Here is a 27,195-nt window from a genome sequence, read left to right as displayed (position 1 = left end):
ATTCTGTGCACGTCCACAGAACGCACAGCACCTAACGTCAGTGAGCATTGCTTGAATAAATGAAGGAAGATGCGCCTTGCTCGGACGGATGCCCTGGTGCTGCGAGGGCGGGAGGGAGCGCTAACTGGGTCTTTCCCCTAACCTCATGCCACTCTTTCGCAGGACAAAACCCTCCCGGGCCCTCCCACGTGTCCTGCCATCGCCGAAGCGCCTCCGCTCCCCGTGACGTCACCAGGGACCGTCGCGTGTCGCCAGAAGCTCCGCCCCGGCGCTGACCTCATGACTCCGCCCCTCGCCCTGACGCCCTGCTCCAAAGCCTACCCGCCTCCTTCTGACAGACGCGCGACCGCGAGCTGCGGAGGTGTGCGTTCTTGCAGCTGCGGCCGCCGCGGGTGCCGCGGGGACGGTGAGTCGCCTGGGCCGCTGGAGACAGTTTCCGGAGGAGCCCCCCGGGAGCAGGGCTTGGCGCTCGCGGCGCTCGGTGGGGAGGAGGGTGACCTCGGACCGCTGAGCCCCCAGCCCCCGCCTGCGCGGTGCATGTCGGGCACTGTGGTCTCCCCGACCCGCGGAGCGCGCCTGAGGCGCACGGACGGACTACATCTCCCAGAGACCTTTGAGCGGGCGGGGGGCGGTGTGCGCGCAAAGCCCCGCGGGGCCGAGGGTCTCGCCCTCCCAGCGCCTGGACCCCGGCCTGTCTCGGCGTTGGTTCGGCCTCCGGCGCCGGGCCTCCCGAGGTAAAGGGTCCCCGGGAGCGGCGCAGCGAGCCCGTCGCCTCCTCCCCGGGCACTGATGCGATCCAGAGCGGGGTTTTGACGTCGCACCGTCGCTGGGTTGGCCGGTCACCCGCGGGGCTGCGGTTAGTTTGGCCAGGCCCGGGCGGGGCGCCGGGGTCGGTCCCTTGGGGGCTGCCGGCCCGCTCCTCGGGGTCCCGCATCTCCTGTAAGGAAGGGTGGGGAAGTAACATCTCCCGCTTTCCGCGGCGGCTGTTTCCTCGAGGAAAGCGGGTCGGGAGGAGGGTCCTGGGGACAGAGGAGCCCCTGCTGAGCTCCTCGGTGACCTTGGCAGGCCCGAGGGGCCCGCGCGCCTCTCCCTCCCCGCCCGTCCCCTCTCGGCGACGTCTGTAAATCTCTGCGCCCGCACTCGGCCCGCACGCGGCGGGGCTGACGGGGAGGCAGTGACCAGGCCTGGCTTCGGGCCCAGCTTCGTTGAGGTCGAGGACCTTGGTGTAGTTGCACCCACCGCGTCTTCGAGCCCAGCTTTGGGCACCTTTTCGTAGGTGTGTGCGTTTCTGTTTGTCTCTAAATGTTCCCAGGAGGCTTCTCAACAGGTGTCAGGTAAGGAGCTAGCGGCTCGGAGTGTCTCCAGTGTGGGTCTCAGATCCTCTGCCTCAGAATCACCAAGGCCTTTGTTAAAAGGGCTGATTCCTGGGCAGCTGCTCCCCCCGCCCCCCCCCCCCCGCCCCCGCAGGTTCTGATTCAGCAGTTATGGGATGTGGCCAGGACTGTATTTAATAAGCTCCCCAGATAATTCTCAGTCACATTTGGGGTTGAGAGCCTTTATCCTAAAGTGAAAAGGTTGGAGGTCCTGGAGCATAGCACTTATACCAGTTTTGTATGTAGAGTGCGACCTGCTGCTGGGCAGGCAGTGCCTAGGCAAGTGTGACCTCTCTCCTTGGCACTTTCTTACCTCGGGGCTGACTTAAGAGTTGGGTGGGGAGAGGCGTGCCAGCTCTGCCTTGTCTGCAGCCCCACATTTAATTAATGGAGAATTTTAAACATACATAAAAGTTGAAGAAACTTTACACTGAATGCCAATAGACTACCACCTGGAACGCACAACATTTTGTCATTTTTTGTCTCAAATCTAACTCTTGTTTGTTTAGGTATGTCAAAGTAACTGTAGACATCAGTCTGTTCCCTCCCAAATAATTAAACGTGCATATAAGTAAGTAGACTCTTAGAATTTTTGCTTATTGTTTTTTAACCAGTAGAAGCCCTGGGTATTGAAGGGTTATCTCTCTCTCCCACCCCTGAGGAGCTGGAGGAGTTTGAAGGTTTTTCCATAGGATGGGCCTCTAGAATCAGGAAGGAACTTTACATGTGTTCTTACAGAGATTTGAAAACAGTAGGCCATGGCTCTGAAGTTACAAAGTGCAGAAACATGGAATGTGTGATGTGCAATAATACTTCAGGGAACAAAAACGTTTTGGGGAATGCTAATGAAATGCATCCCAATAGTCAGATAGCCCCAGCAGGTCTCGGTGACATTCAATAATATAAGTTGTCAGCCTGCATACTCTGTTGCTACTCTTTACAGTTTAAGTTTGCCTGGTTTGAACCTGCTAGTTCCGTGTGTTTTCTCAGGCTCCAGGGGAGCAGGGCTGCATAGCCCCGTTGACAAGCTTTGAGTCCCTTGGTCTGAGATACTGTGTTCTGTAGGCATGAACACCAACCCTTAATCCTGTTTAGTTGTCTGAGAGGGAGAGGAGACAGGTCTGTAGAAATTCATCTCCAGCTTCAGCAACACTCTTCAAAGGGCATGCACATCTGTTTATTAATGGAGGACACAGGGAAATGTGGTAGAGTCATGGCACCTTATACTGATGTCTCTGTCCTTATGTGAAGGAAAGCCATCATGCTGGTGAGAAGGCAGCATGCAGGGGGAGCTCTGCAGATAATGTAGGCCCTTAGTGCGGAGGAGACCCAGGCTTGCAGGGCTGGCACGAGGGTTATTAGGCCTTCACAAAGGGACTTGGAAATGGAGTGTGCAGAATGGGAATGTGCCAGTTTCTAGAACCCCACAGAGGGCTTCCGGCTCCTCATCTCTGCAGTCAGGACTTTCCCAGGCATGTCTCCCCAGGAGGTGGTAGAGGCTGCATTGAAATTTAGTGCTGCAGAGGAGAGGGGGCCCTTGATCTGGGCCTGTGGCAAAGCCTCTCCCCCCAGAGAGGGCAGCCCACCCAGGGAGATGCAGGTCTGGTCGCTGTTGAGCCTGCAGACCAAGCCCCTCTCCTGCTCTGTGAGTTATCAGGTTCTGGTAATAAAGGTGAGGTCCTGGGACCAGTACTGTCTAGACTCGGCAGAGCACGTTGGAGGCACTTTTGTCGCTTCCAAGCTTTGTGACAAGGCGTTAGCCTTCCCAGAACCTCACTTGCTACATCTATGATAGGTGAAAAGCAACACCCAGGTGAGATGAAGACCTGTATCCGCTTGTGCGGAAAGATTAGCGTCCCCTAATGTTAGACGAAGTAAAACCAGCACAAAACCACGCAATGCAGGGTAAGGAAGTCCAGTGCCATTCTGAGTGTTTCTATAAAAGCGGTTGTGATGTGTTTGGTAATGTCGGATCAGTTTTCCAGAAAACGTTTCTCATCATCTTTTTGGTGCTCCTGGTCTGTGGGTGCTGTGAGCTCCTTTGTGATCTGGCCCCTGGGTGACTCTGCACCATCGGTTCTAACCACAAGGAGTTGTCATGAAGGTCCAGTAAAAACTGGATGTGCTGGAAATGTAATGTGTTCCTTACGTGTTGATTCAGTCTGAATCCAGATCTATTCCAGTGTTTGTGTTTTCCCCTGAAGGAGAAACAGAGGAAGGCAGAAGTAGGTAGAGAAGGCTGGAGGGGTGTCCTGGGTTGGGGTTTGAGAATTCTAAGCCTTATTACTATGGGAGGAAGTGAAACGTGTCGCGGTTCTAAGCAGCATTAAGAGCAACAGTCTTACAAGCTGGGGAAGCAGCAGGAAGGCGGTTGTGTTTGCAGGGGCTGCTCTTCGGAAGTGCTCCAGGCCCACCTGGCAGCGCCCGCACCTGTGCTCGGTCCGCAAGGGTCCTTGCAGCAGCGGGGGGGCCACTCTGGCATCAGTCTCGCGGCCGAGGAAACAGTGAGTGAGTGGTTTACCGAAGATTGCCAGATACGGGCCCAGCAGGGCTGAAGGGAGTGAGGCTGACGGGAATGTGGGCTGTCCCCGCCCCATCGTGGAAATTGCTCCATGGAGTTGACTGTGACTCTAAAAGGGGGTCTTCTATCTGGATTTTTGGCCATAAACCAGGCACTTTCATCCCCGGAAGCCAGGGACTCCATCTCTGCTAAGGCTGTGTTCTGCCCCAGGGCTATGGGTGGTGGGCATTTGGGCAGGAAACAGCATGGGAAGCCTAGTTAGGCTAACCCCAACCCTCACGGACTCGTTTTTTCAATGCACCTATGCCAGGGGCTGAGTAGGGCCTGCAGGGTTACGAGTGGGAGAGCCCCCCCACCCCCCCAGCGTTCTCTGGGTGGGAGGTGAGTGAAGTGTGGAGGGAGTCATGGGGAAGGCTTGGGTTTGCTGGAAAGGCAGGGGTTGGAGGGCAGGGGGAAGGTGTGTGGAGGTTGGGGAAGGGTCTGTGGAAGGTCCTTTGGTAGGGGTGAGGTTTGGTTTCTTTGGAGAAGAGCGGATTACAGTCTGGGTGGCTGCAGTAGGTTGTAGTAGAGAGATATGAACGTCGGGCCAAGTCTAGACTCTAGCCTTTAAACCTTGAGCAGTAGATGAGTGGATCTGAGACCTTTTTGAACCATGGCATTGGCAGGACTTGCTGACAGGTCAAGGTTTAAGGGCCAGAGAAAAGTCTGGAACATCCATCTTCGTGGCTGGGGTACTGTGAACAGCACAGGGCCTACGGGACAGGGAAGAGCCCCTCCCCAGAGTACCAGCCAGGCTGCATTACTTATCCACCCAGTGACAGCCAAGGTTTGATGTGCTGCTTGGGGTTGTGGAGACACTGGCCCCAAACCCCATCCCTGCCCTCTGGGAGTGACCACTCTAGCCTGGGGAGGCTGGGCCCTTGACCACAGTGTTCTGTTTCCCCTCTGCTCACAGTGACTCCTTTGTCCCAGACCAGGAATCCCTGCCCTCCTTCCTGCAGGGCCCACCTGGTGCCTGAAGCCTCCCCAGTGCCAGGGCTCACAGACGCACCTTCTCTCACCGGGAGCACCTGCTGTCATGAGTTCTCGTTTGGGTTTTGCTGAGTATCTTTTGTAAATTCTTCTTAGGTGTGAGCTGGCTTCCTAGGTGGATCTGCAGCTCCCTGAGGGCCGGGGCCACAAAATGAGTGACCTCCATAGAGGGGCCCATGAAATGTTGGCTGAATTAAGGAGTCAAGAACCTGAAGGCTTTTTATTTTTATTTTTATTTTTTAAAATATTTATTTGACAGAGACACAGCGAGAGAGGGAACACAAGCAGGGGGAGTGGGAGAGGGAGAAGCAGGCCTCCCGCCGAGCAGGGAGCCCGATGCGGGGCTTGATCCCAGGACCCTGAGATCATGACCTGAGCCAAAGGCAGACGCTCAACGACTGAGCCACCCAGGCGCCTCAAGAACCTGAAGCCTTTTTAAACAGGTGGTTACTTGAAAGAAAGAAAAAACAAACTTGGATAGTGATGGCTCTGCTGAATAAAACTGGCTTTTCCTAGGCCTGGAAGAATTCTGTCCTGCTCTAGGCGAGAAGGCCCCCCGTGACCCCTTGTCAGCTCTTGGACTCTGGGCCATTCTGTACTGCCTGAGGCTCAGGCCTCATCTCTGTCCCTGTGTAGTCAGGCTCAGGTTACATGCATTTCTGTGTGCATTTACCTGCTTTATCTGGAGAGCGTATGGTCCACGCCATGACCCAGTTCTCTGTGGCTCCAGTCCAACTGGCCACGAAGAAACCATGCCTGCTGGAGGTGGGGGCTGAGAACTGACGGTCCCCCACCTCTAGCAGCCACCTCTTGATATCAGGACTTTGGGGGCCCACATTAGTACACCAGGCATAGGGCAGGAAGTGGAGAGCCAAGGGACAGCTGGACAGCCTGATTTCCTGAGCCCTCCCTCTCACTCGGGGAGTAAAGTGGACGTCCTTTAGCGGCTTGAGGACCTGGCCTCCCTTCCGTCAAGGGCCAGCCCCACTTCCCTCAGCTCCTCCCACTCCTGGCACCCATGCTACCCAGCCTCCAGCTCCCAGGGTTGTGCAGGCATGTTCCAGGCCTCTGCACTTAACTCTTTCTGCCTGGACCTTCTTTCCACAGCTGTGCACGTGACCTGTCCCGTCTTGGCCCGAATGCTCCCCACTCTGAGAAGCCCGCCCTGTTGAAAATTGCATCCGTGCAGTGCTCACTCCCTTCCCTGCTCATCATTCCTCTATGGCATGTGTCACTGTCTGACAAACTGTATACTTGATCTGTTTCTGTGTTATAACCCCCAGCCCCCTGCAAATGTAAGCTCCATGAAGACAGGTTTTTCCCCACCTTCAGGGCCTGGGCTGATTCAGAGCGTGTGCCAGTTATTTATGTGTTGAGTGAAATTGCGTCCCATGCCTGCATTTCAGCTGTCCTGGCTTTGGAAGGGCTGGTGAAGCCCTGAGGGGTGGGGAGCGGAGTATACATGTGCTCTGGAGCTCCCTGCAGCACAGGTGAATAGAGGTGAATTGCCAAGTGAACATTCAGTGGTTAGGGTCTAAAGTCAGCTGGTAGAGCAGACACCTCATGGTCCAGCTGCCCTGTAGAGTCCTTGAGTTGCCTGTGAGCTCAGAGGTGTGCAGGAGCTGGGCCCTTGCGCAGACGGCGTGCGTGCCCCGAGTTCCGGTCCCCTCCCAAGCCCTGCCGTCCCCAAGGGAAAAGCAGGGGGCCTGGTCGGGCTCATTTCTTTTTTTTTTTTAAAGATTTTATTTATTTGTTTGACAGAGACAGAGACAGCAGGAGCAGGAACACAAGCAGGGGGAGTGGGAGAGGGAGAAGCAGGCTTCCTGCTGAGCTGGGAGCCCAATGTGGGACTCGATCCCAGGACCCTGGGATCATGACCTGAGCCGAAGGCAGTCGCTTAACCAACTGAGCCACCCAGGCGCCCGGGCTCATTTCAGTTGTTTCTCTTTTTTGTTCTGGCCACAGTGAAATCCATGCAAACTCCCTTGGTGGAATTCCAGTGTGCAAAAGCCCTTTGTTGGGAGTGTGAGATCCTGCTTGAGGATAGTTTGGAGAACGTGTGAGTAAAGAGACAGGGCTGAGACCAGTGCATCTAATGCGCGTGGGGCATGAATCAGGGCTCCTCTCTGAGCTGCTGGGCCCGGATCCTGTCAGAGAGCAGCCGGGGGTGGGCGCTGCTTGTCTTGCCCACCGCAGTCTCCGGTACAGCACCCTGCCTCTGGGGGGGCTTCAGGAAATGTCTGAAGAGTCATGAATGTCAGTTGAGACTTTGGACTTCGTGATCTCTAATGACATTTCTGCCTGGAAGGTGGTCTCTAGGTGTTTGAATCATAGAGAAATGGCACGTGACCATAAATAAGGCAACCCCAGATATTCCATGAGCTCTCGTTTTCCCAAGGAGAAGATCCAAAATAGTTCTTCTGTCCCAACTGGCATGAGTAAGCTCTCTGGGTCAGATGTGCGTTAGAGTGATAGGAATTTGAACTTCCATATACTCTTCTGTGTCATGTAATGTGAACCACTGACCCGATTTGTTCCTCACTCACACGTCCCAGAGCACTTTGTTCGCACTTTTCCCTTTCTCCACTGTGGATGTCATGTTGTGGTCATGGATGCCGGCCCCACGTGCTCAGCAGCAACAGCTTGTCCAAGTGCCCCCGGCCCCCGGGACGCTAGCACTGGAGAGCGTAGCCCCGGAATGTCCTCTTGTCTCAGGTTTTATTCCACTGGTCCTGCAACACAGCTTCTTACCTCTACGGCGACATCCAACCACTGCAGTGGGCTCCAGGAACAGTGGACTAATCTGCGACATGTCTGCTGGTTTTTGGCTTTTTTCTTTTGACTGATGCTATCCGGTGACCTCTGGAAGCCTGTCACACTGGTACTGGTGAGGTTGCTGCAGCTCCTGTTCTCCATCCAGCTGTTCTCAGTTTAACTGAGAGAACGCTCTGTAGCATGAAGGATGTAAGCGATGTACAGAAACGTCCTCACTGTTGGGCGGGGAGACCTGGGCCAGGCCCGGCTGCCAGCTGAGCTCCCCTCTGGGGCCAGCAACGATGCTACAGGGTTTGTGTCTGAAGTAAGATTCTTCCAGCTGGGTGGCCATGACCATAGTGGCCAAGTGGCTTGGTTGCACGTAGGGCCTCGTGCTTTTAGCTGGGTCAGAATGGTATGTCTTGATCTCAGATAACTGATTAAAATGGAGTCAAGCCAAAGACTGCTTTGTCAGCTTAGTGGAGGCAGAGGTTAGGATTTTTTCTTTTCAGGGCTTCATTTTGATTGCCTAAGTGATGGTTTTTGAGACTCATCCTGCTTCTAAAATTAGTGGGCCTTTTAGTTCCCAAGCCCTGCCCGCCTGACAGGTGCAGATGACTTGTTTCTTCACTAGTGGCTGCAGCTGTAGCTGTTTTCTTCCCTTTGCTGCTGCTCCTCCTCCTGTCTGTACTGCTTCCTCCTCCTGTGTCCAGCTCCGGAGGCCCTCCTGCCTGGGAGGCACCTCTGAAGGCGGAAGAGGTGCTGGACCACAGCTTGGAGGCCTGGGCCGAACTCCCAGCAGCTGCCACGGCTGGCGGCACCCCCCCAAGTGCAGCTCTGTCGCCCGGTCTGTCTCCGCTTCATGTGTGTCTGCTGGGCTTTTCTTACCTGCCCTCCTCTGCCAAGTGACCTCGTGCCGGCTGTCCACATAGGGTCTCCGAGGCCAGAACCACCTTGGGTGGTCTTTATGTTCCAGCTTTACAGATCTAGATCTTCAATTTTACCGGAGTACGGTGAGGTGACGTGGGATGGAGAACGGACGCATGCTACCAGACTCACATGAAACCAATATAAAGACCGTAACACCACTTTAGGCGAGAAAACTGGTAAATAGACAGTCCCTGCGTTTGCTTCTTGGACTATTGCTTTTCCCGGAGGGTATAGTCAGAGGCACCTTTCTGGACTGAGGAGGAATACACATAAATTTAACACAATTACAATGAGGCTTTTTTGGGAAAGAACCAAAGGAGCTGCCCATCCTAGAAAAACTAGAAACTACACATAACGGTTTCTGTATATGTATTTGTATATAAACAAATGATCCAAAATCTTAACACCCAGAGAAAACAATTAACATTTGGTGTGTAATACATATGTAAATATGTACTTTTAAAGTAGAATCCCTACACATACTGGTTTTACAGTGCAATATCAAGACCATTGTTCTGCCTACAAAAAGGGGTCTATATCGTTTTGGGGGTGAATACAATTACATTATGTAGGTAACCAGGGGGGTAACCAGTCCCTTTGGTGGAACAGAAGACATTGGTACATACAGACATTTGCCTGTAAATCTTTGCTCACATGCTCACTTAGCTCTAGGACAGATGTCTTGAAATGGAATTAATGAGCCAAATAGAATGTACAGATAGCAGAATTGTCCTCCAGAGTTGCCGCGCTAACCCGCTTTGCTGTGGTCCGTTGCTCTTGACACTCGGGGAGTCAGAGTGGTTGGCCAGGACTTTGACAAGAATTTAGCATGACGTAAATTGTTATGATTGTTGTCATCATCACAGTTCCTAGAAATCTTACTGCTTTTTAGTTTAGAACCATGCCTTGAGTCCTGTCTGCCTTTTGATTTTGCTTCTAAGAGCAACCAGTGTATTTTTTCTCTTTTTAAATTGTGTACTTCTTTCTCATGCTCCGCTTGCAATTCCTAAATACCAGTGATACAAGCAAGAATTTGTTTATTGAACACTGTGTGGCCGGCTCTGCGCTGTGTGCTCTTCACACACAACCCCACTCAGGCCTCATTATGGCTCTGGAAAGCTGGGGAGCCAGATGGCTAGCGTGGGACCGAGCACCTGGGCACCCGCAGGTGAGGATTCTGTCCTGTCAGCTGACGCCGTGACCAGGGCTCAAGCCTCCTCTTGGGGCCATGGGCTTGGGCTGGTGTAGTAGCTTCTTGGAGCCGTGATACCGATCAGGGAGGTGCGTTGGGCCGGGTGGGATGAGAGGCAGATGGGAAAACCAGATCTGCTTTCTGGTCCTTTCTGTGTCTTACTTTAGCTTGTTTTGAAGTATTTAGAATTCCCACAGCATCAGATAAGCCTGTGTTCGTGTGTAAAAACAAACGGTTCATAGCCCCCGGTGATGCTGTCTGAGGGAGGGATTACCTCTCCGTCCTGCCTCCATCAGTAAGAACAATGGAAAATGGGCCACAGGCAGGATTTCCCAGGCCCTCCAGGGCTAGAACTTGGCAGCCCGAGGGCCTGCTCAGCGAACCCGTGTGGAGGCCACCCGTGTGGAGGCCCCAGTGTCAGCTCAAGAAAGCCAAGTCAGTGGGAAGTCCATAATGGGAGGTTTTCAGTTATGGACCACTTGTTGACATACCTTCAGCCTGACTAGCACTATTTCTAATGATGCCTGCTTCCTTCTTTGTTAATAATCTGGAAATTTACCAATCACAAGTAATTTCTGGCCATAGTGTGTTTGAGAATTGCTGGAAAACTAGCATTTCCGTTTCCCCTTTGATTGCTGGAATTAGGTCTGGCTGTATTTAGTAGGAAACCCGAAGTTACCGACTAAAACAAGTTTGTTTCTTTCTCACATAGAAGTTATGAGAAGTGGGCGCCAGGGTGGCTCAGTTGGTTAAGCGACTGCCTTCGGCTCAGGTCATGATCCTGGAGTCCCTGGATCGAGTCCCGCATCGGGCTCCCTGCTCGGCGGGGAGTCTGCTTCTCCCTCTGACCCTCCTCCCTCTCATGCTCTCTGTCTCTCATTCTCTCTCTCTCAAATAAATAAAATCTTTAAAAAAAAAAAAAAAAAGAAGATATGAGAAGTGGTCACTTCAGTGCTGGCATGGTATCTCTATGGTCTTCCGGGGCCTGGGCACCTTCTGCTGTCCTTAGTATGGCTTCCATGCCCAAGGTCACCTCATGGTCAAGCATGGTTGCAGGCGCTGTCACAGACGTATTCCAGGCAGCAGACAGGAGGGCAGGAGGACGGAGGGTCCGGTCCGCCTGGCTAGGGTGGCACCTTCCTATCAGTCCTTACAGTACTCTGCTTGTCACTCATTGGCCGGAGTTTAGTCATGTGGTCACAGGTGACTGCAGGAAGGGCTGGGAGTGTCTTAGTCAAGACCCTGTTGCCCTGAATAAAAACGGAGTGTGGTGCTCTAGGTAGGGAAACTGAGGTTCAGAGGAATTCAGTAACTCGTCCAGGGTCATACAATCTATCATGGTGGGCAGGATGCCCGTAAACCCTGTGCTCTCAGACTTTATTGCTGGTCAAGAAAGAAGTTGACGGCTTTGTTCCTGAAGACTGAGTGGTTGGGGATGGGGGCACCACTCAGGAGAGTGGGCTGGGAAAGAGGAGGGCTGGGGTGCTGCTGTGGGGTACTGTGGGCTTCCTGGCCCGTGATTCTCATCCTTCCTCTTAGCTCAGGTCCCCCATGGGGGTCCATGGTCTGTGTGCTCTGGCGGAGCAGCCCCTGTGGCCAGGTGCCTCTGAAGCAGTCGGGCAGCTTGAGCGTGGGCTCCAGGCTTGTGACCTGCCCCTTCCCCCCCGCCACCGCAGCTTGAGCGTGGGCTCCAGGCTTGTGTCCTGCCCCCCCCCCCCCCACCGCGGGTGCAGCCTCCTCCCTTCAGTCTGTGGCTCACCATCCAGCCGCTCTTCACATCCCCTCCTTTGCCTGCTGGTCTCGTTAATCCTGCCTCCTGGCTTGCTTGGAGAGACGTTCCCTGATCCCCAGACCAGGGCCAATTTTCCTGTGCTTTCAAAGTCTCCTCCACCTCTGCACGCCACTGGTCACACTTTTCATTATGTTTGGCGTTTCTGGTGTGATGATTTAATGCCTGTCTCCCCCTACTCGATTTTAAGCATCTGGAAGGCAGGGATCGTGCTCTCACTTCCTGCCACACTGTACAACTACCATCGTGAAGGGACAGGTGGTTATTCCCAGAAGAAGCGCCGTCCTCCCTCCAAGGGCCTCTGTGAAGTGGCCACCACACAGACTGTTCTTAAATCCGCCCCTGGGAAGTTGGAGAACAGGACAGTACGTGGTGTTGCCCAGGGTGTCAGTGCCCATCTCTGGCAACCAAGTCCCCCAGTCAGCGACACCTCATATTGCCTGGTCCTTACATGGCTTCTGCACATCCGTGTCTCTGTTCTCACACGGGCCCCAGGGGTGGGCGGGCGGGAAATGGGTGACGCAGTCACCTGTGGGCCAGGCCTCCTGTGAAGGGACTCAGCAGGGGCCAGGTGGGTTCTGCTTCTCCCCTCCTCTGGGTGGCCAAGAGGACCCAAGAAGGTGTTTGGCTTTTACTCTGGACCTCCAACCCTTCCTGAGCAGTGGGAGGCTGTTGGCAGTGTAGAAAACTGTTTTTCAGTTTCCCCAACAAGTCCTGTCTCTGGCCAGACGCCTGGAACCTGTGTCCTGGGGACTGAGGAGCCCCCTGAGGCCCTCTGACATCCTAGCGCTGTGGCTGCTGGGAAGGTGAGTTCCTCTGGAGAGAGGCCCCTGGGAAAGGTGGTCCTGCAGTTGCTGTTGCCTGGCCACCGACCTGCCACCACGGTCTCAGGTAGACACCCAGAGTCTCGGGGCGGAGCGCCCTTGCCAGGGCCATTACTGACCGTGATGTTGCCCGAAAGGAGAGTCGGCCCTGAGGAGGATTGCTGGTATCTCTGCAGGAGTCGCGCAGAGCAGGTGGCCTCCACTTGGCTGTGTCATGGATGAACTCTGCTGGGTGGGCCGCTCAGGTGGGGTTTGATTCCAGGTCCCCCCGCATCCTGTGAGGAGCACACACCAGGACCCTCACAGCTGGGGGGGGGCAGAAGCTGCTGTGGCAGAGGCCTTGGTGCCTGTTTTGTTTTCCTTCCTGTTGGAAGTTGGTCACAATAAATGGTGCTGTCAGCAGGTGCCATTTGTCCCGTGTTCTCATGTGCTGGGTCCGGAGCCGCTGCTCTGGGTATTTCGCACACACTAGTTATTTTAAACCTTGCTCCCACCCCTGGAGGTAGGCCTGATCACCTCTGCTTCCAGATGAGGGAGTCTGAGGCTCAGTGAGGTCACGCAGCTACAAAGTGGTGAGCTGGGTCCGAGCTGGTCCGATGCTTCCTGTCAGGCCGGGCACACCGCAGCCGGGGCCGGGGCGCAGCACCAGCAAGCTCAGAGGCTCACCGGCCCGGGCCGCTCTGGGTGGGTCTCTGCGGCGTCGGAGCCCCTCGTGGTCTGCGGGGCTGCCTCTAGCACAGCAGGGGCGGTGTCCTGGGGGCTGCCGGGGCTGAAGGTCAGGACTCTTTATGGCAGTGCCCTTCACACCGTGTTGGCCGCCACACCTGTGGTGCAGAAGCAGCGAGGACCGAACTGCTGTTTGACTTAAGGCAGAGGCACCAACCTCGGCTCGTCATCTTTGTGATGATGCTCATCACACTCACAGGTCTCATTTAAGAAAAAGCAGTAAAAATGATTTACTGTGTTAAATCATCTTGACCCTCAAGTGCACATCTCTGCTATTCTGTGTGATGAAACATGAGACCTACATCACACACCTGTGGAGTATGACAAATGCCTCAGGGAAAGCACATGCACAGTTGTTTGAATTGTGAGCTGAACTAGCTTTCTTGTGAAGCTCCAGATTTACTTGAACAACTGACACACAAACTGTGGTTATTCACACTTGGGGACTTAGTGGACATTCTCTTGAAAATGAACAGTGAGCCCACTACTTAAGGGGAAACCGCTGACCTTTGTTTTTGTAAATGTCACCAATGATAAATTTGTTAATCTACTTGTGGCCAGTGATGAAATTGGGAACTTTCAAGGGAAAGTTAGAATTTTGGGAAACTTGTATCTGCCACTGCGAGCTTGACAGCTTCCCAGTAAAGACTTTTCCGATGAGATTGGTGGTGATGCTAGCCATGTGATTTGAGTGGGGGGAATATTACATAAGACACATCAGCGCTGTTCTGTCTTCATAATCGGGGCTCATATTGTGAACCGATGTTTTCCAGATGATCCATGCGTGCTGTTAGAAACCATGCATGGGTAAAAGCCATTCCAAATGCAAGGTAGACTGATGAACTGTAACATAACAGGAGGAAGAATTCATTAAGCATTCAGATTCCATATTCCAGCTAACCTTTGAGACACTACCCCGGTCGGGTTTGGGTGTGGTATGGAAGAATGTCCACAGTTACGTACCTGAAGAGACTCTTCAAACGCCCCTCCCATTTCCAACTGCTTTCTTTGGGAAGCTGGGTTTTCTTCACGTACTTCAACCCAAACACCGTAGCACGACAGACTGGGTGGAGGAGCAAATAGGAGAATCCAGCAGACTTCCCGTAAGGGAAGTGAAATGAAAAAGGGTTGCAGAAATGAAAAACAATACCAGCTATCTCATTATTACAGTTGTTTTGGAAGGTAGTTATTTTAACTATTTATGCTGACATGTAATGAGTTTATTGATGTTTTTAATGAATTAATACTTTTTAAAAGCCCTCATTTTTTATTTCTAATATGGTAGGTATTGATAACCCACAAAAACAAAACCTTTTTAGAGTCCTCAATAATCGAGTTTGTAAAGGAGTCCTGAGACCCAAAACATTGGGGAACTGCTGCTCTAGCAGATCCTGGGGGAGACTGGTGTCAGAAAGTCCTCCTTCCATGCACTGCCCTCACTGCCTTCTGCCTTCACCTCTGCCTCATCCCCCTGGCACCCCACCTCGGCCCTCCAGGAGTGCTCACTCGTGCACAGATGGAGCTTAGCATCGGACAGTCCCTCCCTGCCCTCTCGGTCTCACCTGCCTCCAGAAGGGAGTGTCAGTGTGTGTCCCTGGCAGGTCATGTGTGGTGCGGCAGAGACCGTGGGGGCAGGGTGGGTATCCCTTGGCCGTGTGCGGGACCGTTCAGATTGCAGAATTGGGTTTGCAGCTGTGGCTGCAGCGGGGGAGGAGTGTCTCCTGCTGGCCTGGGCCCAGGCCTTCCCAACTCCCATGGGCAGCCCACCTGGGCTGCCATAGGCTGCTGCCAGTTGGCCCAGCTTTGGATCAACAGCAGCTCTCTGCAATGAATGATGAATAGTTGGGAGCCGAGCAGAACGCCAGAGGCCTTTCCCAGGGCCCCGAAGTCTTTGCTTTTAAGTCCTCTCTGGGATGTGGGGAGGGCGGGGGCAGAGGAGAGCCGCTGAACTCGGTGCACCAGGAGGTGGAGACCCCCTGCCTCCTCTCTGTCACCAGGGATCGAAGCTGCCCATCTCAGCTCTGTCCTAAAATTGTATTCTTTTCAAAAATTTTAGTTCTGCAAATACACAGATACCTTTTTGTTTAAAATATGCGTGTTTAAGTCTGTAATGACAGAAATCCTCACCTCTCTTGACCGTTGGCTGCCAAACTTCAACCCCAGAGACGATGATTCTTGTCTGGGGTGTTTCTTCCCCATCTCTTTTATAACCGTGCACACACACAGAACTATCCATATCTGGGTGGGTTTTGCTCTTGGGGGGATGTAATTATAATTCACGTGCCATACAATCCACCCTCTCAAAGTGCATAGTTCAGTGGCTTTAGTATGTTGGAAGAGCTGTGCTGGCATCACCACTAATTCCAGAGCCTTGTCATCCCCCCCAGTAGACCTGTGTTTGGACCCGAAAGTGCTCTGCTCCCCTGCCAGGTACTGGGCACCTGCTGTTGTCACTGCTCTGCACGCAGCCTGGCCAGGAGGCAGGGGTTCTAGTCCCAGGTCCCAGGAAGACTGAGGCTCAGGGAGGGTCCGTGACTCACCCAAGGCCACCAGCTTCAAGCCCAGGGCTGTCTGACTCCAGAGCGCCACACTCTCCACGTGTGCCGTTTTCCCATTAACTGACGACTGACATGGGGCAAATCCTTGCCTTCCTGTCCTCGGAGCTGTCGTCGTCAGTAGCTGCTTAGAGTATTGTGTTGGATGCAGACGGGGCCTGGGATGGGGCAGGGTGCAATAAGGCAGTTTCACTTGTTTCATGGCCCCACACCCTAAAACCCATAGTAGGCACCTCAGGACATCATTTCCTTCCTCGCACCTGAGGAAACTCTCTCCTGGTCCCACCAGCTCATCCGAGGAGAAGGGCTGCTCTGTGACACGGCTGAGGGTGGAACGGGGCTTCCAACATTGGGATGTGGAGCAGAAGTTTACATTCTGCAGTGGACCTGCGCTGAGTGCCGAGCAGGGCCTGGCTCTAGGGGCTGCTGGTCCAGCAGGTGGCACTCAGAATTCTGCTGGACTGGGACGCCGGGGGGGCTCAGTCGGTTAAGCGTCTGCCTTCGGCTCAGGTCATGATCCCAGGGTCCTGGGATCGAGTCCCACATTGGGCTCCTTGCTCAGCAAGGTGCCTGCTTCTCCCTCTGCCTGCCTCTGTCTCTCTCTCTCTGGTAAATAAATAATATCTTAAAAAAAATATATTTAAAAAGAATTCTGCTAGACTAGGGAGGGGAGCTGTGGGCAGCTTTGCGGGAAAGGGCCTGGCTCTATGTCTGGCACACGTGTGTGCTGCCCGCAGAGGCCCCAGCATCTGCCGTCCTTGGGAAAGTGAGATGAGATCACAGGCAGTGGGTCTACAGACAGATGTGAAGACAGGCTTCATCTTGTTTTAGGGTGACTTGAATAAGACAGACCACAGTGGGTGCTAGGCTGTGTTGGTTGTGGGCATAAGGAGCCGGTTTGGGCCTTAAGTGGCCCCATTCTGTCTCCCAGGAGGCTAAGGAGCATGTGCAGGCCTGCCCTTGCTTCTCTTTTGCCAGAGACCACTCAGGACCCTGTCTCCTGGGCATACCACACCCTGTCCCTTGGGGCTCCCCTAAGTCTGCCCCCAGATATCCAGGGCCTTACTGTTCCCCATGGCAGGCTATGGCCCTTTCCATTCTAAGGGTTTTCTTGCTAATCTGGACACAGGCCTGTGGTAACAGCATGGAGAGGCTGCAGGCACAGGGTATCTGTTGGAGGCCACAGCACCTTCTCAAGTGTCTTGAGCCTTCTAACTCATCAGCCACCTGGCCCATGCTGCCTCCCTGCCCTAGCAAGGGTCAGGACCATTACTGGCAGGCTCGCCTCATCCTGAAAATGCAGTCCAAGAGACATTGATCTCCTCTGTCAATTTGACCCCTGAGGCTCCTGTGCCCGGGCGCCATCTAGTAACCTCCACTCTTCACACATTTCCAGATACTGATTAGTTTCAAATAGACTTCCAGCCTCTGGAAAGCAGCGGTCTCCCAAGGGCCAGTGGCTTCTAAAGTAGGAGCCATTGGGACTGGGGCGGTGGCATATCACTTTTATCCAGGACTAAGTGGGAAATTCCTCAGCATCCCCAAAACTGTGCTGAAAACTGGTAAACAGGAATTTAAAGCTCAAAGAGAAATCATTGAAAACACCTAAAATGCTGATTGTGAGGCCGTGTGACCCTGGGTGTGACATGAGCTGTGTTACCTTCTCTAAAGTGAAGATGTTAGTAGGGCTGCCCTGTAGAGCTGAGGACGACAGTTGAACACCCGTAGCAAGCACCCCAGGGGTGTCAGGATTATTGCTTCTCTAGGTGTCCCCGGAATACACAACCCTTGCAGCCTGCGTGGGATGAGCGGCTGACCCGCGTGCCTGCACTGTTCCACTGTGACAGGAAAACTTCATGTAAGAATCTTCCTTCTTGGGGCGCCTGGGTGGCTGTCGGTTGGGCATCTGCCTTTGGCTCGGGTCATGATCTCAGGGTCCTGGGATCGAGCCCTGAGTGGGGCTCCCTGCTCAGCGGGGAGTCTGCTTCTCCCTCTGTGCTCTCCCTCCCTCTTTTTCAAATAAAATCTTTAAAGAAAAAAAAAATACAAAACACTTTTCCTTCTTGTGTAATGTGCTCTGGCTCACTGAGAGCACCTCTGCTCCCGTGTGGAGTGCAGCCCACGCCCTGGTGTTCTGGGTACCCCCCTCTGAACCCTCACACCTATGTGCTGCTGGGGTCAGCACCTCGTTGGCTGGCCAGCTGCTGAGCAGTCAGCTGGATCTCCAGTTCTGAGAACCAGAAGTGGCAACACCTATTCATGCATAAAATCTTCTGGGCCCCAGGGCAGCCCTGTTCAGGGCGATAGACCTGGGAGGGTTTTCAGGCGATTCTCAGTTTCTTCCCACTTCACGTCCAAGGGATGGGAACAGGAGGCTGAGAGGCCTGTTTTGGCTTTCCGGGGCTGCACGCTGACTTCACTGACGCTCCCAGGACTGCAGGCCTCCCTCTCCTCTGTGGGGAACTGCGAACCGCGGGGACTTGGGTCTTGCAACCCGTTCCGTAGCCTCTAGTTACCAGAGCGGCAGCGCCTGCATAACAGCAAAGCTGCCCGGGTGCGGTCTCAGCTTCCACATTTGCATTTGTCGTGTCATTTGAGCAGTGTGCATTTTTATTGGAAAACTGTTTTGCTTTTAGATGAGTGATTTTTTTATTTTTAAGATTTTGTTTATTTGAGAGAGAGAGAGCACAGCAGGGGGAGAGGGAGAAGCAGGCTCCCCGCTGAGCAGGGAGCCCAATGTGGGACTTGATCAGGACCCTGCGATCATGACCTGAGCCGAAGGCAGACGCTTAACTGACTGAGCCACCCAGGCGCCCTGACATGTGTTTGTTTTTTTTTTTTTTAAGATTTTATTTAGGGGTGCCTGGGTGGCTCAGTCGTTAAGCGTCTGCCTTCGGCTCAGGTCATGATCTCAGGGTCCTGGGATCGAGCCCTGCATATCGGGCTCCCTGCTCAGTGGGAAGCCTGCTTCTCCGTCTCCCACTCCCCCTGCTTGTGTTCCCTCTCTCGCTGTGTCTCTCTCTGTCAAATAAATAAATAAAATCTTAAAAAATAAATAAATAAAGATTTTATTTATTTGACAGAGCGCACAAGCAGGGGGAGCGGCAGGCAGAGGGAGAGGGGGAAGCAGCCTCCCCGCTGAGCAGGGAGCCCCATGTGGGGCTCAATCCCAGGACCCTGGGATCATGACCTGAGCAGAAGGGCCAACTTGTAACCAACTGAGCCACCCAGGCGCCCTGATTTTTCTTTTTAAAGATGATAGCATTCTTACAGTTTTTATTGCACCTTAGACAACATAGTTTTGTGGCATGCCCCATGGTTTTATATCGGGAGGCACTTGGGGAACTAGGGGTTGAATTCCAGAAAAGTTCACGATTCATTCTTCAGAAACCTCTCTCCATTTTTTTCCCTAAGATTTTACTTAGAGAGAGAGAGCATAAGCTAGGGGGAGCGGGGGAGGCAGAGGGAGAAGCAGACACCCCGGCTGAGCAGGAAGCCCGACATGGAGCTTGATCCCAGGACCCTGGGATCATGACCTGAGCCGAAGGCAGACGCCCAACTGACTGAGCCACAAAGGCGCCCCAACCTCTCCCCTTCATACTGAAGTGTCCTGCCCCCCGTCTCTGCCACAGTTGACAGCTCCAGAAGGCAGCTGGAGGATGGGTGTGGAGGGGAGGGGAGACAGAGGAGCAACAGGGGTGCTGGCCGAGGGAAGCTGTGGAAGCAGGTGGTGGCCCAGTCAGTGGCTGGCGTCCATGTGGCACACATCAGTGCCTGCTCTAGGTACAGAGGATGGCTCAGCTGGGTGGATACCACGGAGGGCTTTGCCCTGTGTGCCAGGCTTGTAACATCATTATGATGGCAGAATTCCAGAAGTAGAATCTTGTGCTCTAGGAAACTGGAACTAGATGTGATGTTGATGAAAACGCAGGCCATGCTTGCATCCTCAGAGGGTGGTGCAAGTGGTATGTGCCCTCTGGACACGGAGTGGCCGGGAGGATCCAGGCTAGTTCCTCTCTCCTAGCACCGGAAAGTGCTCCAGTGACTCACCAAGCACAGTGCACCTTTTCTTCCTGGCGGGATTCCTGGTGAGCCAGGGCTGAGATAGACAGTGGTACCACCTGGGGCATCCCACGTGCTGGTAGGGTAGGAGTCCGTGACAGGTGCTGGCCCATATTCTAAGACACTCAGCAGGATACAAAGTTTCCCGCGGAAGCACGACAAACCTCTTTTTCTGCCATCAGGAGGGTGCCTGGTGGGCTGCCAAGGATCTCCAGGCCCAGCACACACAGCCAGTCTTGCCTGGAAGGGGACTTTGTGTGATGTCCTTGAGAGGCTCTGTAGCTTCCCTTCATCATGCGCTATTGAAATTCACCTGCAGGCAGGGGTGGGTGGGAGAGTCATGCAGAGTCCTACACTCAGCTCTACCTCTTTCTCTGACATGCCACGTGACCTGGGTAAGTCCCATTTTTTTCTTGGCTTTCATGTCTTTGAAGGATTATTGTAAGTAGCAACTCAGAAGAGACGCTCATAATATATACAAGCACTTGTGACATGTTCTGCTTCATGGTGGTCAAAGAAGTAAGTACCGACTGTCATTTTAATGTTACAAATTAGTGGTAAGAGTAGTATCCAAAGTGTCTACTATAAATTGCCATCATCCTTCCCAAAGGCACAAAGTGGCCATACCCTTTGACCTAATTTCATTTCTGGCAAGTTTAACGAAAGAAAATGATCCAAGAAAGGGAAAGAGCATTAGCCAGAGGTTTTCCCTGTTGGTGGTGGTGGGTTTTTTTTTTTTTTTGAAAGTAGCAAGCATTCTAAATGCCTTAATAAGGGTTGGTCACATAAACAGTGATGAGCCCATTTTAGGGAATATTAAAATTGATGGTCATGGGGTCTTGCAAGATGGACAAAATATATAGGACATGATGTTAAAACTGTCACAACAGCAAGTATATAAAAATATACGTGACTTTCTAGAGGGGAGGGGGGTGGGAGGATGGGTTAGCCTGGTGGTGGGTATTGAGGAGGGCACATTCTGCATGGAGCACTGGGTGTTGTGCACAAACAATGAATCATGGAACACTTCATCTAAAACTAATGATGTAATGTATGGGGATTAACATAAGAATAAAAAAAAAGAATGAAAAAAAAATATACGTGACTGCATACAGACGGGCAGGGACATGCAGGGAGACTAGCTGCATTAAGGTGGTGAGATTGGGCAATTTTATTTTGTTTTTTAATAAGTTTTATTGACATATAATACTCCACCTACCATATGATTTCCCCATTTAAAGTGTGCAAGTCACTGGTTTTTAATATAATCACAGAATTGTGCAACCATCATTACAGCCAGTTTTGGCACATTTTCATCACCCCCAAAGGAAACCCCGTATTCATCATTCTCTGTCTGCCCCCACCCCCAAGCCCATGACAACCACGAGTACGCTTTCTGTCTCGATTCGTCTGTTCTGGGCGCCTCACGTAAGGAGCACACCACATGTGAGCTTTCGTGTCTGGTCTCTCTGAGCAGCCCGTTTTCCAGGTTCGTCCAGACTGTAGCAGCCTCATTCCTTGTCATGGCTGGTACGTTTCCACTGGAGGCGTACAGCTATAGTTTGTTTATCCATTTGCCAGTGGTTGGACACCTCAGTTGTTTACACTTTTTGGCTACTATGAATAATGATGCTGTGAACATTCATGTACAAATTCTTCTGTGGTTTTCAGTTCTCTTGGGTGCGCACCTAGCAGCGGAACTGCGTCACGTGGTAACTGTGTGTTAGCAGGGGGACAGCTGCCGGCCATTTCACACACCCCCACCCGCCCCCAGCAGTTGGGAGGACTCCTGTGTCTCCGCATAATACTTGTTATTTTCTCACTGTAGCCATTCTCATGGATATGAAATGGTACCTCATTGTAGTTTTGATTTGCATTTCCTTTAGGCTAAGTGTTCAGCTTCTTTTCAGGTGCTTATTGGGCTTTTTTTTTTTTTTTAAATCTTTGGAGAAAGGTGTATTCAGATCTTTTGCCATTTTTTAATTGGGTTGTCTTTTTGTTAATGAGTTAGAGTTCTTCATGTATTTTATTATTTATTTTTTTAAAAGATTTTATTTATTTATTTATTTGACAGAGAGACACACAGTGAGAGAGGGAACACAAGCAGTGGGAGTGAGAGAGGGAGAAGCAGGCTTCCTGCTGAGCAGGATGGGGCTCGATCCCAGGACCCTGAGATCATGACCTGAGCCGAAGGCAAATGCTTAACGACTGAGCCACCCAGGCGCCCCCTTCATGTATTTTAAATACAAGTCTTTTAGCAGATAGATCTGTAAAACTTTTCTGCCGTTCTGGGAACTGTCTCCACTTTCTTGATGGTGCCTGTTGAAGCCCAAGTTTTTGTTGTTGTTGTTTGTTTTAAAGATTTTATTTATTTGAGTGTGAGTGAGCAAGATCAGAGCAGGGGCAGAGGGAGAGGAAGCAGACTTCCCCCTGAGCACAGAGCCCGATGTGGGCCTCGATTCCAGGATCCTGGGATCACAACCTGAGCTGAAGGCAGCTGCTTAAACAACTGCGCCACCCAGGCACCCCGAAGCCCAAGTTTTTAATTTAGTGACATTCGGTTTTTTTCTTTAGTTGCTTGGACTTGATCTCTTGGGCCCTGCCACTGATCTGTGACATTTAATAAACATACTGACTCCAGGCTCCTTCTGCTCCGGTGGGGTTCTGAACTTCCCTCTAGCGGGGCTCTCGGATGGAGCTGCCCTAGGAGAGCTGCTGTCACTGGGTGTCAGAATTTGTTCTGATTCATATTATTTTCAGTTAAAAAAAATCAACTGAGCTTCACTTCAAAATGCTAATTGCAAACCTTCTATGCTGAATAGAGTGAAAGGAAGTGCCTTGCTAAAGACAGGATGCTGACCCAAGGCAGGAAGGCCCCTGGTTTCCTGTTTCTCCCCCAGGGCCCAGCAGCAGGTGCTCAGTGAGCCTTGGGAGGGAAAGAGATGAGGGAAATGTTTCATTCCGCATCTTCCTTCCCACCCTGTCCACCACAAAAACGGGGCGGGGCCCTGCGTGCACAGCTGGCTCAAAGAGCTGCTGGGGTGGGGAGAAGCCTGTTCTCCTTTCTTCCTGCAGTGGGTGCAGGTCTGTGGGGGCTGGTGTGAGCCTGGAGTGCACAGGACCTGCAGCTGTGAGAGGGGAAGCGGAGCTGAGGAGTCGATGGGCAGGCCGGCTTGCTGCTGTGCCGGCGGGAACCAGCCAGATGGGGTGGGGTGTGTTGGCTGCGCCTCTTGCTCTAGTGCTGAGGCTCTGCCTGTTGTTCTCCCCCCAGAACAGCTCCCTAGAGCCCTGCGTGTCTGCTCAGGCCGCCAGTGGAAGGAGCCTGTCCTGCCTTCCCCTTCTGAGTACTTGGGATTTGAGGTAAAAAGTCTCCCACAAGCATAGTGCTCTGGCACCGAGGCAGCCTGCTGCCCTGGAGGGAGGGTCCGCCTTACCAGCTTCTTTCCTCACAGGGCACCCTTACCTTCTGGCTTTGACACAGGAAGCGGGGATGATGTGGATGGTGGCGGCTCTGGGCCTGATTATCCTTGCTGATGGTAGGATATCTCCAAGGCCTAGAGGGAGCCCGATGACTCTAAACTGCTCTACTGAAGGAATCTGAGCCAGTCCACAAGCCCTGTCCCCCACCCAGAGTGCAGAGATTGACGAGGACTAAAAGGCCACCTGAGCTGCTGGGGCTCAGAGAACTGTCACAGACCTGTGCTTGACCAACATGCAGGGGCTGGGAGCTTAGTTCATGTCGCGGCTTTCCTTCCAGGTCCAGAAGCAGCAAAGATGTCCAACGAGCCACCCCCTCCTTATCCTGGAGGTCCCACAGCCCCCCTTCTGGAGGAGAAGAGTGGAGCCCCACCTACCCCAGGTAGGGTTCAGTGTTCCTGATGGTCCTGTCCCTTGTGCCTTGCCCGTCCCCGCTCCTAGGAGCTGGTGCCTGGAGCAGCCCTCCCAGGGACTCCGCAGCCACTGCCCTCTGAGCTCCCTCTCCCTGCCCTTCTCTGTCCAGGCCGTACCTCCCCAGCTGTGATGCAGCCCCCTCCGGGCATGTCGATGCCCCCTGCAGACATTGGTCCCCCACCCTATGAGCCACCAGGTCACCCAATGCCTCAGCCTGGCTTCATCCCCCCGCATGTGAATGCAGATGGCACCTACATGCCTCCAGGTAAGTAGGAAAGGGGAGCACAGGGGTCTGCCCGGTCCAGCATCCAGCATGTTATCTGGGCTGTCGTCCAGCCTTTGCAGCAGGTAGGTGGTCTTCCTGCCCAGTGTTTTCTCAGGGCTGGGGGCGTTGATTGTGGGTGTGGATGGAGGACATGGGAAGGTGTCCTAAAGCAAAGCACTGCTGTGCAAGTACTGTGGGCAAGCCACATGAGCCCTGGGCCCTGCTGGGAGGAGGGCTAGCTCCTGGGAAGGCCCCTAAGGCACAGTGGCAGGTGCTGACTCGTGGGTGCTGTGGGGGCCTCTCCCTGCCAGGGTCCTGAATCCATGGGGGAGGCCTGGGTTCCTGCTCAGCCAGCAGTTCTTAAGGACTCCTCAGGCCAAAGAAGGGCTCAGGGCTCTTGCACAGGTGGCCCCAGGTGACGTGGGCCAGTCCCTGGTATTTCAGTGCAGGATCTGACACTGGTGGGGCCGAGAGCCCTGTGTGCACAAGAGGAGCTGGGCTGGTGAGTGGCAAGGCTCTCCCTCCTGTGGTTGAGGTCCCCTGCATGTCAGAGGCAAGGAGCAAACACATCAAGCTGAGACCGAGGAGAGATTAGGCCTTCTTCCCGGCTCTGCCATGTCTAGCTGGGCCAAGCAGCTTCTCTATCTTGGTCTCACAGGGCTAGGAGAATGTAGATGGTCGCCTTGGCCCAGGGCCGGGTCCTGGAGGCCTCCCCTTGTATCCTAGGGGCCACATGGGGCAGGTGGCAAGCCAGTAACCTGTCTTTACTCTGTCTTCTGTGCCATTCCAGGTTTCTACCCTCCTCCAGGCCCCCACCCACCCATGGGCTACTATCCACCAGGGCCTTACCCTCCAGGGCCCTATTCTGGCCCTGGGGGCCACACTGCCACAGTCCTAGTTCCTTCAGGGGCTGCCACCACAGTGACAGTACTGCAGGGAGAGATCTTCGAGGGCGCCCCTGTACAGACAGTGTGTCCCCACTGCCAGCAGGCCATCACCACCAAGATCTCCTATGAGATTGGCCTGATGAACTTCGTGCTGGGCTTCTTCTGCTGCTTCATGGGGTAGGTGATGTGGGTGCTTGGGGGGGTGGGGGCTGTGCCCACCGGCCGCCGAGCTGGAGTAGGCCTGCGTGCCCTCCGTGCCTTCTCTTCTGACCTCCCCGTCTTCCCGGTCTCTGATTCAGGTGTGACCTGGGCTGCTGCTTGATCCCCTGTCTCATCAACGACTTCAAGGATGTGACGCACACATGCCCCAGCTGCAAAGCCTACATCTACACGTACAAGCGCCTGTGCTAACGGAGCCGGGACTGGACTCCCTGCTGTCAGTCTGGCCCCCTGTGCTTTTGCTCCCCTCGCTCAGTGGCTCGCTTCCTTGCTCCCACTTGGGGGTGGAAGCCATTCCACCAGTCCCTGGAAGTCTCGTCCTCTTTGGCTTGCCCTTCCCTGAGCATCTGACTCTTGCGGCAAAAATCCTGATGGATTTAAGGCCAAGGGTCAGCAAGTGGCAGGGGGATAGCACTGAGCCTGTGTGTTGCTGGTTTGGTTGGTGTTTGTGATCAGGAAGAGAAGCTGTGAAGGGTCTCCTTGCACGGTCTCCCTGCTGGGGTCTCGTTCCTCCATTTCTGTACAAAGTATAGATTTGGTCCTAACTCTCCCTGGGACCACAAGCAGCCAGAGCAGACCTGGGGCCTGCAGACCTATAGCCACAGTTATTTCTGATCTCCTGGGCCAAGAGTCGGGGAGTGGACCCAAGCAGGACAGAGTCCTAAGGCCTGGCTTTGTTCCTGGGGTACTAGAGGTGGACATGATTAGAAGGATGACTCTGGCTCTTAGAACTCTCAAACTCTTAACACCCTGTCCAAGTGCCCAGGAGTCCCCTGGGGTAAGGGAGAGAGGTCAGCACATCTGCAAGTCGTGGGATGAGTGGTTAGGCCCCAGCTTGCTAAGAAGGGACTTGCTTCTGGCCCCCACCCAGCTCCCTTTCTGGCCACCCCTCCACAAGCCCCCGTCTTTGCTAGGGCCAGAAGGAATGCCCAGGAGCCTAACCCATAGCCATACCATGTCCTATGTATGGCTATGTATCGGCAAGACCTTTGCCCAGTGGCTGGTGTGTCCCAGCTAGGACTGGAGATGACAGAGAAGGGGCCTCCTTGCAAGCACACTCAGATTCGTCACGCACGCTCCATGGATCCTCTTCTCAGTAAGTGCTGGGCCCTGGGCCCTGGCTGACTTGCTGTCACTGTGCTTGTTTCAACAGCAGGTACTGCAGCAGGAGCAGCTGTGGCACTGGACTGGGACAGGCCGGGGACAAGGAAGGAGCAGCCCCAAGTGGCGGAAGTGCCCTGGTGGACACCTGCCCTGGGCCTGAGCCCACACTGTATTTCGTGAATGGCTTGTCTGTGAACTTGCTCACGTGGACCGCTGTATCCTGCTGCCACCCCTCTCCTGGTCTCACACTGCCACTGCATGGCCTCCTGTCACTGTGAATCATGGCTGGTCTCAGTTTGTAGTTTCTCATTAAATTGGCCCTTTCACTCCCCTGCCCTGGGCCTCTGCTCTCCTGCCTGGCTTCCTTCTTTGACGGAAAGAGGGTGGGGGCTAGAAGTGGTCTAAGGGCAGGGGCTTGAGTCCTCTGGGTCTTTGTGCTTGTGCTGCACTGACTGCCCAGGGATGACACTAAGTATCTGATTAAACCACACCCAAACCCGGTGTGGACAAGCCGTGGGGTTCTAGCCGTGACTGGGTCGGGGTAGGAGTTGGCTTCACTGCGCTCAAAGGGCACCTTCCTATCTCTGACACTGGTTTCACCTATCTCCATGCCACGGCATCTGCCCACACCGTCTGCAGGCTGGAGCCCCCTGGCTTTAGCTCAGGGTCATCCCACCCTGCAGGCAAATACCCTTGCTCCCTTAAGCAAGACAGAATCACTGGGGCTGAGGCTTCTGGTCTGAAGGCTAATGGGGGGCAGCTAGTCAGCCCCTAGGTTCTGAGCCAGCTCCACCCCTACTAGCCCTCATCTGAACTGTGAAAAACGGGTAGGCTTGGTCAGTAGTCGAAGACAATGTTTTCCTCGCCATTTAACCCTTTCCTGAATAAAACTTTTGCAGATCCTCAATACATAAAACAAGAAACTGATTCCTATCAATAAAAATATTTAAGTTCACATTTGTATTTTAGACAAGAATTGTTATAATACAAGCATACACTTTTTATCCTTATTTATAAACAAATTATTTCAAAAAGTAGGAAACCTCCCAGGCACTTGCGAGAGAGAATCAC

The 27,195-nt window shown here is 53.4% G+C and overlaps 1 protein-coding gene across 12 annotated transcripts; it reads left to right on the top strand.

The window, feature by feature from the left end:
- Window positions 1-262: 262 nt before the first annotated feature.
- On the top strand, window positions 263-27,079 carry CDIP1 (cell death inducing p53 target 1). Of its 12 annotated transcripts, none has more exons than XM_045874871.3 (7): window positions 284-406; window positions 23,030-23,118; window positions 23,211-23,294; window positions 23,516-23,617; window positions 23,759-23,914; window positions 24,705-24,978; window positions 25,101-27,079. In XM_045874871.3, exons 3-7 carry the CDS (start codon window positions 23,249-23,251, stop codon window positions 25,210-25,212), a joined length of 690 nt encoding a protein of 229 aa, XP_045730827.1. In that variant the 5' UTR covers window positions 284-406; window positions 23,030-23,118; window positions 23,211-23,248; the 3' UTR covers window positions 25,213-27,079. The 12 variants fall into 12 exon arrangements, with proteins under 12 accessions (XP_045730825.3, XP_064448547.1, XP_045730827.1 ...); XM_045874870.3 differs by lacking the exon at window positions 284-406 and adding an exon at window positions 514-734; XM_045874872.3 differs by lacking the exon at window positions 284-406 and adding an exon at window positions 514-856.
- The last annotated feature ends 116 nt before the right edge of the window (window positions 27,080-27,195 follow it).

The sequence above is a fragment of the Mirounga angustirostris genome, unplaced genomic scaffold, assembly GCF_029215605.1.
Source record: "Mirounga angustirostris isolate CCGP_5_RB_7025 unplaced genomic scaffold, mMirAng1.0.hap1 SCAF_5, whole genome shotgun sequence".
Lineage (NCBI taxonomy): Eukaryota > Metazoa > Chordata > Mammalia > Carnivora > Phocidae > Mirounga > Mirounga angustirostris.
This window is presented reverse-complemented; position numbering and strand designations above follow the sequence as displayed.